Genomic DNA, 13,585 nt, shown 5'->3' with positions numbered 1-13,585 from the left:
TATTCACAAACAAAAATTTGTAAAATGTATACCAAAATTTTACTTATTTTTACTCGAAGGATGAAGTTACTGAAAAAGTCCTTAAAAAATGAAACTCTATTAAAGTTTATGGAGAAGTACTTTACAGTGTCCTGACTCTACAACACCAAATATTATGAATCTTGAATTTGGGAAAAATGAAGATAATCCTTTTTTAATAATTCCTTTTTTCCCCTCTCTTTTCAGATGTTATTTAGTATGTTAAATAGTGTATTTTTTGACTTAATCTTTACTTGTTAATTGTCAACAATGTTTCATCTAATGTAACATTCCTTTAATAACTTAATAAAAAAGGAAAAAAAAAAATGAGGCTGATGGAGCAGTAGCTGAAGCAGCGTAGGAAGGCCTGGAATAGACCAACCTGCACAGACTAAATACACACAAAACATGAAACATACACGCACACTGCGGGCTGTAACAGGAAGAACCACATATGTCCATATAGTGTAAAATTAATACTAACTCTAAGCTGTCTGCAGAAACTGGAATTAAAGAGTTATTTGGTTAATTTATTTTTTAAAGTGGATGCAATAATTCACTGTTAATAGCACTGAAAATTAAATATAGGAGCAGTCTTGTTATTATACTTTTCACTATGTGTGCTACCTTTCCTACAGTGATTATACAGATTATACGTATTTATGGAATATAATCATCAAGACCAAGTTCCCACTTGGGCTTGAATGCAGCATTATCCCTTATTTAATCCTTTCAAAATGAAAGGGTTTATCATACTGCTTAAATATACTGTAGAGACTCCAGATAACCAGAGCAGTTCTACTGAACTAAACTACTCTACTTTCATATTTCACATAACATCGAAAGCAGATTTAATGAACACAGGTGAGTATGGGAGTGGCTCAAGTGCATCGTGGGCCTGATCTCTGATAATGACAAGAATGACTTCTCTGGAGGAGATTTAAAACTTGGAGAACTGGTGCCAGGAGAACAACCTCCTGCTGAACATCAGCAAGACAAAGGGGTTGATAGTGGGCTTCAGAATGAAGCAGGAGGAGAGGAGCTACCACCTCATTAGGATCAACAGCGCCCTAGTGGAGAGAGTAGACAGTTTCTGGTACCTTGGTGTCCACTTCACACAGGACCTGTCATGGTCCTGTCACATTAATACCCTGGTGAAGTAGGCCCGTCAGCGTCTTTACCACCTTCGACGCTTCAGGGACTTTCTTACCGCAGGCCATTCAGGCCCTCAACCAGGACAACACCTAGGACTATTTATACACACACATATAAATACATACCTTGGATTTCTTTGCACAACACACACACACCTGTCAATACACATGGCATATCGCGTATTTATAAATATTTTTATTTTCACTGCTTTTTCACTGCAACTATCTCAGCTCGATGTTGCACAGCATTGTACTGCACATACAACTGAACATATTTCTGCCATCTATCTTTTATATCTTTTATATTTATACTTTTATATTGTTCTTTTTCTATTCCTATGTAAGTAAATTCTGTTTACACTGTCACAGGATAGTTGTAAAAAGCATTTCACTGCACATCGGCCTGTGTATGGTTGTGTGTGACCAATACAATTTGATTAAATTTTGATTTGATATATACATTTATTATCCTTATAATATGATTAACACAGTATAATTTTAAAACAGATTTCCTTGTCTACTCTAAGAATTCTTAAGTAAGTCCAAAAAAGAAACAGTACACAACTGTCTTCCTTGTTTCATATAGTTTGTTTAATCAAACAAGAGCAATTTTTATATTTATGGAAAAATGAAGAATACAATAAAAGAAGGCACTGTAATACAAATCAGCAATTCATATAGTTTCTACTGCTTTTGCAAAAATCACACAGGAAATCTAGTCACCCATAACAGACTTCAATTCGGTCAACTCATTTCTTTGGTTATCTATTAAACCAAAAATGAATAATATAAATCACTTTTGGTTAAGTAGCATAATGAAAATAAACCAATCACAATAATCATTCGGTAAATCTATTTTTTTGTATGTAAACAGGTTTGTTTATGTGTTGCACTCACACACATTTACAATACAGAACATGAAGTCTCTATAAATGGCTGCATGAAAAAATAGTGTGCAAATTGTAATAAATGTTAACCATTACCACCAGGACATGCATTATTCAAACACCATTTCCCCATCTTTATCCTGTGTAAAAGTCTGAAACCTGCTGTGATAGTAGCATCACTGCTTCACACGTCTGATATTGCGAGTGGCTTGAGTTCTCTGATTGGTTTGGATCATACCTGTTCAGAAAAAACATCCAAAGTCAGCAAACATCATCCAACCCAAATAAACTACAACTTAAAAGAGTAATTTGTAATTATAAGAAGCTTCCTTTGCCTCAGAACAGGAATTACAATTGCACTGAAAGAGCAGTTTTTGAGTAGCTTTTTCCATGCTGGGGCCAGAGCTAATTTCTAGGCTGGAAAAATGTACACAGAAGCCTGAAACAAACTATCCAGATCAAAAGTTGTATTCAATTGTGGCTGAATTAATATGGACATCTCTTCATCAGTGAAGTCCAACACCACATACTATTATTTACAAATTTTGTCATGTTGAATTACACAGCGTTGTAGTAAGTGTTTAAATTATTACACCCTATTTAGACCTGTGTGTTACAATTGACAAGGTTTATAGTAAGTCATAGTCATTTTGATAAGAAATAGTAGTGTACTATAAAGTTAATCACAAAGTGTTCGAGAATATTCAGTGTCAGACAGACAGGCATACACATGCCTACAAACTGCTGATTATGACCAAAAAGGGGCCTACAAACTGCTTACTTAGTCCTAAATGACACCTGATATAAACATCATGTAATTAAATCACATGTGGCAGAGAACAGACCCAAAAGCTACAGGCTGTCTAAGATGGACTGGAGCAATAAATCACATATTGCTTAAGAGAGAGAGAATCCAGGAAATAGGTTAAATAGCCAATAGGAGAACAACACAAACACACAAGCACATTGCAACAGCACATAAAGCTCTATCACCAGTGGCTGTTCATAATCTACAAACAAGCCAGATTGAATTAAATAATATGCAAGACATAACCAAATTACAGTTTGACATTTAGGTGCCATTTGCTTTCTACTGATCAAATCACTGCAACAGTGTCACTCCAACGACAGTATAGGCCTACTGAACTCATAAATAATTAGCACTAATCTTGAAGGTAACTAGGGAGTTGTGGTTGGCTCTGCAGGGTCTCAGCACACCCCAAAACCCCCATTTTTCAATAACTGATTGTACCACATAGTCTCATGAACAGTATGTATAAGAGTTTGCTTTCATACGTGAGAAGTTCAGGGTGTACTGATCTCCATTTGCAGTGAAGTGCATGGAGCCCTGAGGGTTACGCTGGAACTCTGCCTCAATGTCTGCACTTGAGACTGAACAGGAATCCTAAAGAGAGAGAGAGAGAGAGGGTAGTTTTTTCTGACACTTTCACATATCACATAAAGTATACACCTTTAAAACTTATCTCACAGGTCTGACAGAGAGAGCAACATAGATTGTATGTGTGTTTGGTTATATGATTTGGTTTAATAGGATGTGTAGCATATTTCTTTCATCTACAACCATAAACATTTAAACAGAAACTGCACTCATAATGATTACTAGGAAGTTCTGCCCTTCCACATTTCTCAAATGCACAATGGAATTATCATCACTTCTGTGAAGAGAAGAGCCTCTGGGACAGAGTAACCTTTCACTCTGTGTACAAAGTGTGAACAAAACAGGTGCATTATTTTGTGTGAGGTATTAGAACTTGTGTGTATGTGTATGTAGAAATAAAGCCTGATCTTGTATTCACAGTTGTTGTGTGTGGTTTGGAAAAAGCCTCACTCTGAGTTTTTAAAGGCTTTGCATATATCTGTGTGCATGTGTGTAAAAAGAAGTCTTACTCGCACTGTGAAACTATGCCAGTTTCCTCCTCTCCCACTGAACTGCCATAGAGGAGTCTTCTTAGATGAAGATGGCCACATTGACTTAAACATATTTGTCACTGTATTCACTCTGTTGAGAAAACATGACAGATGATCAGCCAAACCGATCTGAGTTACTGCAGGAATGCAGTGGATATCATTTTTAGACCTCATTTTACTGGCCTGAGTTGACTCATGTTATAGCGAACATGTTTGTTCTCACAATATCATGTACTACCTAGCTATGCTAGAGAATAGCTCTAAATAGTGGGATTCTTAGTGCTGATCCTTGCCTTCCTGTGGCCCTAAGCACAATCTTGCCATGGCATACATACTACTCTCTAATAATGTAACAGAATGTGTAGTGTTTCAGCACTGCTCCATTGTAAAAATCTGCTGTGGAGCTTTGGGGCAAGATAATGAATAAAAAAGGTCATGACACAGGTGAAACAGTGCTGCTAAGGCAACATCTTCACACTCAGGCTTCTTTGGTGATCTGATGGCAAGGCTGTCCTACCATATTTTATACAGTATAAACCTGTAAATATGCTGATGTAGCCATTTTTGCATTTTGTTTGGCAAAAACCAAGCACAGATTATCACCACAAACACCTCATATCAACTGTCAAGCATGGTGGTGGAGGGGTGATGATTTGGGTCTAGGACCTGCGGGGACCTGGGAGGACCTGGGAAACTTGCAGTCACTGAGACAACGATGAACACCACATTGTATGAGAATATTCTTGAGACAAATGTGAAGCCATTTGGGCTGAAATTGGGTCATATAACAGGTCAATGATCCCAAGCACACCAGGAAGTTGACATCTGAATGGATAAAGAAGTTAAAAAAAATCAAGGTGTTGGACTGGCCAAAGTCAAGTCCAGACCTCAACTCCACTGAGATGCTGGTTAGGACCAGAGAAGTTGGTTAGGACCACACAATTGTTATTTAGGCCCTGACAACTACAAAATATAGAATCAAAGGAGAGTGTACTTTTCTTTTTCTGTATATAGATCATTAGGATCTATCTGCCTCTCTCTGCCCTTCAGAAATGTATTATGTATATAACATAATTTAAGATGATTGGCACAAAGGCTGCTATGAAACTTGCGTAGTTTGACCAGGCAGTAGTGAGTGGGGCAGCAAACTTTACCCTCCAACCTGAGGTGAAACATATTTTGGACGCCTTCTGATCCTCCTGTTGTGGCCTGTGGACAGGTTTTTCTGATGCATGTCTGATGGAACACACACAACCAAATTATGTCAAATTACACCCAAAACGTGTGACTGATATTATGAATTTGAGAGACTAGACAGCTTCTGCAGCTTTTTTTTTGCTTTCGTTTCTGTGCACGTCCCTATCACACACTTTTAAATCTTATCTCATAGTTGGTGGAGTTGATGGTGAAGTGAACAGTGCCACGCGGGTCCTTCTGGAATTCGCTTTCCAGCTTGGTGCTACTGACTGGACTGACGTTCCCCTTTGCATCCTACAAATGCAATCAAAACCTATTCAAAATACATTCTTCTTCCACAAAAAACACAACTTATGATTTAACTCTTGTGCTCTGATCCATGTACATTTGCAGTAAAAGCATAATAACAATAGAAATGATTTTCCACATGAAACTTTATGTGCTTTGTTTCTCAAAAGACTATATAATAATAATAATAATAATAATAATAATAATAATAATAATTTAAAAAAATCTTCAGGTTCTAATTTTCAGAGAATGGTGTTCTGATAATAAATAAAAAGGTGAGTTCTCTGTATTTTAATTTTTTAGGTCTTCTCTCAAAAAATGATTTTAACATCACTGAAAGACCCAATAACTACATACACCTACATATATAAAACTGTGAAAGCATGAAATTGTTTTTCTCTGTCGGAGCTGGGATGAAGATTACCTAGATAAGCCTCTTAGGCACAGGGTTTAATTCTTCAGTGATATGTAGTGATTTGTTAAAACATGGCAGAGATCACATTTTGCAGAGAAACCTATTAAACCACTTGTGTTTGTAAAGTGATCAGACATAATCAGTGTGTAGTAACCCATGAGCATTCGGTTCAGTGAGTTCAGCAATCAGTTCAAGTTTTGAAAACAAACTATTATATATTGTATATAGTTCATTTAATTGCAAGCCTAAACTGCAGAATATAGTAGCATCTTGTATTCTGTAGTGTATATAGCAGGAAACCATGCAAAGGAGTAAATGTGCCATTCTGTCTATATATATATATATGCTGGAAAGATTTGACATTGGTAGAGCTTACCTTCTTGCCATACAGATACCAGCCGTGGTCGCCTCGGTAATACCACAGCCAATCACTATGTCGGGAGCCTTTGCGTCTGACTCGCAGGTTGCCCTTCTTCAAGATGCGCATACTCGTAAAGTCGATAGACAGAGCACTTCACATGCAAATGAAACATTTGAGATGGTTCGTCAGAGCAATCTTACAGTGCAAATTATTAATAACATGTATATTATAGAGCAAAGCCTTGACTGATATCTCAAAGATACTCATCCTATTCTTCAGGGATTAACAGTTAAGCCATGAATTGTTCTGATCTAAATCCACAAGTGAGTCACATAACTGGCATAGTATAACTACCATTATACATTGTCATATACTACTACTATGCTTTACAAATGCCATTCTCAGTGTACTCAGCTTTGCAGTTATTTCGTATAGTTAAAAAAAGTGTATTCCCCCCCCCCATCACACAACAGTTATCAATTCAGGCTGTTAAGAGTTAATGTCGTATAGTTTTACATTGGACTACTACCCCAGCCTGACTCTTCATATACTTATCCCTAAATTAGGACTGTGGTTCCAGAGAAAAATGTCATTTCTCACTCAACATATGGCTGTGATAAGAAGATAAAGCCTGACTTTATCCTAATTCTGCCCTCTGTTGTACCGTGTAGTCACCTATCCTATCTTGTGTGTTTACTATATTGTTCTTCATTTGTCAAATGTAGTTTTGTACAGCACAGTTTTCTTACACTTGTCATGCAACAAATAGCATGTGACAGAATAACTGCTTTTCAGAAGAAATTGCTTGCCATACGTACCCACAGGGAGTGTTGTAGATCCTGATGCCTTTAGTGTTAGGTCGTGAGAACTGAGCTTCCAGGACATAATCATTGGCTACATCCTCCCAGCCGTTGCCCAAATCCAACTGCCATCTATAGGGCTTGCTTCTGTCTGTATCACTGTCTGGAAGATGATAAATCAAAGAAATTATCAATTTTTGTGGAAGTCAGACGAAGCTTTTTTAAAATAAATACAGACCCTTCCTTCAATATTTCTTCCAAAGCCACACCCACAAAAATGCATGCATTGGCTAGGCTAGAAAACCTGAATGCAATAGGCGGAGCTTTCTGAACTGACAGGCAGCGTGACTGACAGACGAGTAGAGACACCTGACTGGTTGGATGTTGATGGTCTACATAATTAGTTTTTTCTTCGAAGAGCTTGGGGCACCACAGAAGACTTTACTACTGAGTACAAAAAAGGGTTCTAACCTAAAACCTTTAAAGGATTTATATAAAAAACATAACCACACATACCAGATGAGGAGCTGCGACTGCGTTCTCTGTGACTTTGAGTCTTCCTGCCACGGCTCCTCTTCTCTTGATTTGTCTGTGCAGATGGGCAGTTGGGGCTCGCGATATGACTGCGGCGACAGCTGGCACCATAGCGACAATTGCCTTTCAAAGAGTACTTGCACACGTGCAGGTCTGGACACTTTGTGCCTTTGCGACAGTGGCCTTTGTTGTAGTATATGCAGACCTGCTTTTGGGTCACAGACAACAAGCAAGACCTTTAATAACCTCTACCAAAACAGATGCTTCATTTTACACTCAGGTTCCTCCTCTTTAACAGTTCTAAGCTTTGTTCCCAGTGCTAGACTTCATGAATAGTGTTTTTATTAGAACATAAGGCAGTTTAGGAAACAACCCAAATGCTGTTCAGACGTCCTGATATTCATCATTTTGAGTTTATGTTGTTATTTCTCAGTAGCTAAGGGACCATGTGTATTACCTAAAGTGCAGTTTGTTGGACTGTGTATATACATATATATATATACATATATATATATATATATATATATATATATATATATATATATATATATATATATATATATATATATATATTTTACAAAAAAAAATCCACGAAAACTCTAAAGTTACATGCATTATCTGCTACATACAGCTAGAGGTATTTACACAGTTGTTTAGTGTCCCTGTGCTCTCTATCAGAATTTATCTGAATCTGTTTACTTATATAGAGTGCAAAACTGTTCTTAGCAATTGCAATCCTAAGGCTATCCAAACAAGAGTGAAGTGTAAACAGGGGTGAAGTGTAAACAGGGGTGAAGTGTAAACAGGGGTGAAGTGTAAACAGGAGTGAAGCGTATACAAGGGTGAAGTGTAAACAGGAGTGAAGTGTAAACAGGGGTGAAGCGTAACAGGGGTGAAGCGTAACAGGGGTGAAGCGTAAACAGGGGTGAAGTGTAAACAGGAGTGAAGCGTATACAAGGGTGAAGTGTAAACAGGAGTGAAGCGTATACAAGGGTGAAGTGTAAACAGGAGTGAAGTGTAAACAGGGGTGAAGCGTAAACAGGGGTGAAGTGTAAACAGGAGTGAAGCGTATACAAGGGTGAAGCGTAAACAGGAGTGACGTGTAAACAGGGGTGAAGCGTAACAGGGGTGAAGCGTAAACAGGAGTGAAGCGTAAACAGGGGTGAAGCGTAACAGGGGTGAAGCGTAACAGGGGTGAAGTGTAAACAGGAGTGAAGTGTAAACAGGGGTGAAGCATAAACAGGAGTGAAGCGTAAACAGGGGTGAAGCATAAACAGGGGTGAAGCATAACAGGGGTGAAGTGTAAACAGGGGTGAAGCGTAAACAGGAGTGAAGCGTAAACAGGGGTGAAGCGTAAACAGGGGTGAAGCGTAAACAGGAGTGAAGCGTAAACAGGAGTGAAGCGTAAACAGGGGTGAAGCGTAAACAGGAGTGAAGCGTAAACAGGGGTGAAGCGTAAACAGGAGTGAAGCGTAAACAGGAGTGAAGCGTAAACAGGGGTGAAGCGTAACAGGGGTGAAGGGTAAACAGGAGTGAAGCGTAAACAGGGGTGAAGCGTAAACAGGGGTGAAGCGTAAACAGGAGTGAAGCGTAAACAGGGGTGAAGCGTAAACAGGGGTGAAGCGTAAACAGGAGTGAAGCGTAAACAGGGGTGAAGCGTAAACAGGAGTGAAGCGTAAACAGGCGTGAAGCGTAAACAGGGGTGAAGCGTAAACAGGGGTGAAGCGTAAACAGGAGTGAAGCGTAAACGGGGTGAAGCGTAAACAGGGGTGAAGCGTAAACAGGGGTGAAGTGTAAACAGGAGTGAAGTGTAAACAGGGGTGAAGCGTAAACAGGAGTGAAATGTAAACAGGGGTTTAGTGTAAACAGGAGTGAAGTGTAAACAGGGGTGAAGTGTAAACAGGAGTGAAGTGTGGAAGTCACCTGTGGTGATGCTGAATCCGAATCCGAATCAAAATTTGACTGTGAATCTGTGTCAGTGTCGCTGAAATCTGACACACTCTTATCTATAAAGAGAAAGGCAGTGATCATACCAACATTTCACCTCTCAGGTAAATAAGGTTAGATTTAGGTTTAGTGGTTTTATAATAGGTTTCGCTTTAGGATTAGAGTCACTGCTACAGTGTACAAAATTAGAACTACTCTCAACAAATTTGCAGCCTCCATAACAATAAATTACTAAACACATTAGTAACAAACCAGTGGCACAAACTTCACAATGTCATCGTTTTTCAGTCCAACTGCCGCTAAAAAAGTATTTTATATTTTTGCGAGACTCACCTGATACGTCCTCATAGTTTGAAGCCATATTTAGAACTAAGAAGAAACTACTTTCAATTTCATTTCCTCGTAAGAGCTAAGCCAGCAATGTTTTGATAGCGTCTGAATGAATGTGATAGTCTATTTTCTTTACAGAAAGCTACAACAGGTGTCATTACAGGTTTCAAACATACGTAGCTATCTGTTGTGAACTTTACTTCGTTAAATAACCCTAAAACTATTAAAAAGTGGGCACATTATTTATTATTTAAACATAGGTTACTGGGTGGCGCGAGAGTGTAATGCTGTAAATTGCTGCCATCTTGTGGACAAAAGTATAACTACAATATGCCAAAGACAATATTACACCCTTAACTTACAGTACAGTACCAGCTCCTCATCACTCGAGGTCATAATTAGTCTCAAGCACATTCCCTGTGGACCTTTCTGGAAACATTTGTACCAGGGTGGACCTTTCTGAAAAGAAATGTAACAGTGCTGCTATACTGTATATTTAGTATAACAGCACTGGGATATTTCACTGATGTATCACTCTACTTGTCTGTGTTTGCTACATAAAATTTCAATTCTTGAAATAGTTCTTTGAAACCGTTACTACACATACTACAGACTGAACATACTACACAGAGCTAGCATACCATACATGCAAAGATGCTAACATTAGCATGCTCGGTTTTGGCTGGCTTAGCGGACCATTTGTTCATATAGTATGTTCTGTACATATCTACATTTATTTCTTATTCTTTTCACTGGAGTTACTGAATAATAAGCTTTAAGATGAATAACAGCATAATCATCTGGGACTTTAAGGGGTTAATGTGTTAAAGCGTTAACATGGGTGCAGCATTGCAACATCCTGTGATCACACACACACACACACACACTTTGTTAAATGTTTCATCAGCAATTTTATTGGAAGCTATATTTGAGTATTTGAGTGCAAACATTAGCCTGTGCTTAAAACAAAAGGATGAAACAAAGAAACTTTAACCAGCAAGACATTTAGTGTTAGATTTCACAGATGTTCCTTCATTATCACAAGAAACAAATCAAATGTGTATGTTAATATATTACTAAGTATTAAAAAAACTTTCTGAATGTGATTCAAATAGTTTGTAACAAGCTTTGCAAGCTTTTTCATATAAACATTCATGGGAATGTTTCGGGTCCTCTCAGGTGGAATATTAAGTGCTTGTACTTTGTTCTTGATATCTGTGTTATAACTTATATATCACACTTGGTCATTTCAAAATGCTGATGTAACCCACATGCAGTTATTTCAGTTAGAGTAATAAAGAGCCAGGGCAGTACGTCTTTAAGAGAGATCCAGTCACGGCCTTGTCCTGTACATTTTGTTTAGTTTAATACTATTGAATTTTCTTTACTGGTAAGAAAACATGCCAGTACGCTCAGTATGCTCCAGTCCAAAATGATAAATAAATAGAATTTTGAACACAGGATAGTATACATCCATCAGACCCTGAACCCTGAAATTTGTCTCAGAATTAATACTTCATAGTTTTTTTTTTATTTTAAAATTCTTAATTTTTATTTTTTTAGTTCGTAGTTGCAGATTGCATTAGAACATTTCACAGACTTCTGTCGTCTGGTTATTTTTAAACTCTTGTTGATTTTGTCTTCTGTTTTGGATTCTTATTTCAGGATACAGCCAAATGTACTTTTCTTAGAATTTTTAAAAATGTGATGTAAAAAGGTGCAGCTTTCTGAATTAACAGGTAACTCAAGACTTGCTTGTCTGCTTGTCCTTATTGGCTGTATGCTGGTAGTACAATCACATGTTTTTTCTCTTGTTTACAGAGTCTGGGGCGCCACAGCAAGCAGAGATTTTCTTTACACATACAGTAAATTATTTTTCTGTTAGCTGCCAGTATGTGAGAACTCTGCCAAATATTATAAATTATACTTAAAACTTCATGTCTATAAAGCTGCTTTGATTCTATTCTATTCTATTCTATTCTATTCTATTCTACACTTTAACATCTAATTTTCTTAAGTAGATTTCTGTATGTTGGGCTTTCACACACAATGTTTATATGAAGAAACTGCTTTAGAGGTGACCCTTGACCCTGAGCCTCTGGCCTGATTTCAATTTAATTTTAGTTTCATGCTTTATTTATTCATGTCAAAATAAATTGATGTTATGAATGAAATGATGTGTTTGTGCATGCAATGGTTTAATTAATTTCTTCCACTTTCTGATTCATCAGATTTGCCTGAAGAAATTAATTGACATACAGCTGAAGCTCTCTCTACATCTGCTTTGGTGTGTGATATAATCAAAATCTACTCTGCATCCACCTCTTCCACCCAACCCCCGTGTATAACACATGCACCCTCCCCTTAATTGTTTATCTTTGCCGCAGAGGTCAGTGGTGTTTGCCTGGATGCGTTCTGTACAAGTCTTACATAAGCACCATTAGCTTTCTAAAGGCCAGTGAATTATTCAGTGTGGGGAATTTTCCACTGAACCCTGAGTGACCAAAGTTTAGACATGCTGTGGACAGTAATTATGCTAGAAAGAACACTTGAACATTTCACCATTTGTTGAACTGGCCTTTATGAACACCCAGCCATGCACTGCTAATGTGTGCTTTCATTTCATGCAATTTTCAAAACTTTTTAAATTTATGAAGTAAATGTTTATAAATGCATTCATCTTAAAAGAAGAAAAAACAGACAGATTTATTCAATGATTGAACAACTCATAATCTAGATCGCATAGTCTAATGATACTAAAAGTGAATGAACTTTCAGTCAGTCCAGTGTAATAGGTTCATAGTACTAAATCATGTGCATACAAGGTTCACAAAACGACATTCATTAGACAAGCAACGCCAGTTGTATTACAGCATCTGGATCTCATGCCCATTTATATATCCACTGGAGGAGGGTAATATTGTGTTACAGCCTAATTAAGAACTGTAAAGGGGAAAATTATAATATATAGAAATATACTCAGCATATACAGTATACACATACAGTTTATTAGTAATTAGATCAGTACACCTTACAAATTAGGTTTATTGATCTAATTACTAATAAATCAACAGTTCATTGGATATTAGATCAATATACAGTATGTGGCCAAAGATTTGTGGACATCTGGCCATAACATTCATATGTGGGCCTTTCCCAGACTATTGCCACAAAGTTAAAAGCACACAGTTGTATAAGATGTCTTTGTATGCTCTAGCTTTACAAATTCTCTTCACTGGAAGTAAGAGGCCCAAACAAATTCCAGCATGACAGTGCCCCTGTGCATAAGGCGAGCTCCGTGAAGACACAGGTTGTCAAGGTTGGAGTGGAAGAACTCAAGTGTCCTGCACAGAGCCCTGACCTCAACCCCACTGAACACCTTTGGGATGAACTGAAACATCGACTGCACCCCAGGCCTCCTCACCCAACATCAATGTCTGACCTCACTAATGCTCTTGTAGCTGAATGATTGCAAATTCCACAGCCACACTCCAAAATCTAGTGGTAACTTTCACAGAAGAGTGGAAGTTATTATAACAGCAATGGTTTGAATAAGGCTTTTCAACAACACATATGGATGTGACGGTCAGGTGCCTATAAACCTTTGGCCATATAGTATGGTGTTGGTTTCACTTAAGATTTACAGAGGTGTCTGACATACAGTAAGGCCAGGTGGTCTGTATCTTTATTATTATTATTATTATTATTATTATTATTACTATTAT

General features: G+C 37.7%; 1 protein-coding gene across 2 annotated transcripts; it reads right to left on the bottom strand.

Moving 5' to 3' along the window:
* Positions 1-1,741: 1,741 nt before the first annotated feature.
* si:ch211-244b2.4 (uncharacterized protein LOC541512 homolog) lies at positions 1,742-10,123 on the bottom strand. 2 transcript variants are annotated; one of them, XM_026922733.3, is made up of 10 exons: positions 9,864-10,123; positions 9,507-9,589; positions 7,566-7,788; positions 7,068-7,212; positions 6,265-6,400; positions 5,359-5,479; positions 5,143-5,224; positions 3,968-4,079; positions 3,356-3,464; positions 1,742-2,297 (listed from the first exon to the last, which is right to left on the bottom strand). In XM_026922733.3, exons 1-10 carry the CDS (start codon positions 9,889-9,891, stop codon positions 2,236-2,238), a joined length of 1,101 nt encoding a protein of 366 aa, XP_026778534.1. In that variant the 5' UTR covers positions 9,892-10,123; the 3' UTR covers positions 1,742-2,235. The 2 variants fall into 2 exon arrangements, with proteins under 2 accessions (XP_026778534.1, XP_026778533.1); XM_026922732.3 differs by having other exon boundaries at positions 7,566-7,791; positions 9,864-10,121.
* Positions 10,124-13,585: the final 3,462 nt, after the last annotated feature.

The sequence above is a fragment of the Pangasianodon hypophthalmus genome, chromosome 18 (genome assembly GCF_027358585.1).
Source record: "Pangasianodon hypophthalmus isolate fPanHyp1 chromosome 18, fPanHyp1.pri, whole genome shotgun sequence".
NCBI classification, from domain to species: Eukaryota; Metazoa; Chordata; class Actinopteri; order Siluriformes; family Pangasiidae; genus Pangasianodon; species Pangasianodon hypophthalmus.
The sequence above is the reverse complement of the archived record's forward strand: the minus strand, read 5'-3'. Positions and strand labels throughout refer to the sequence as shown.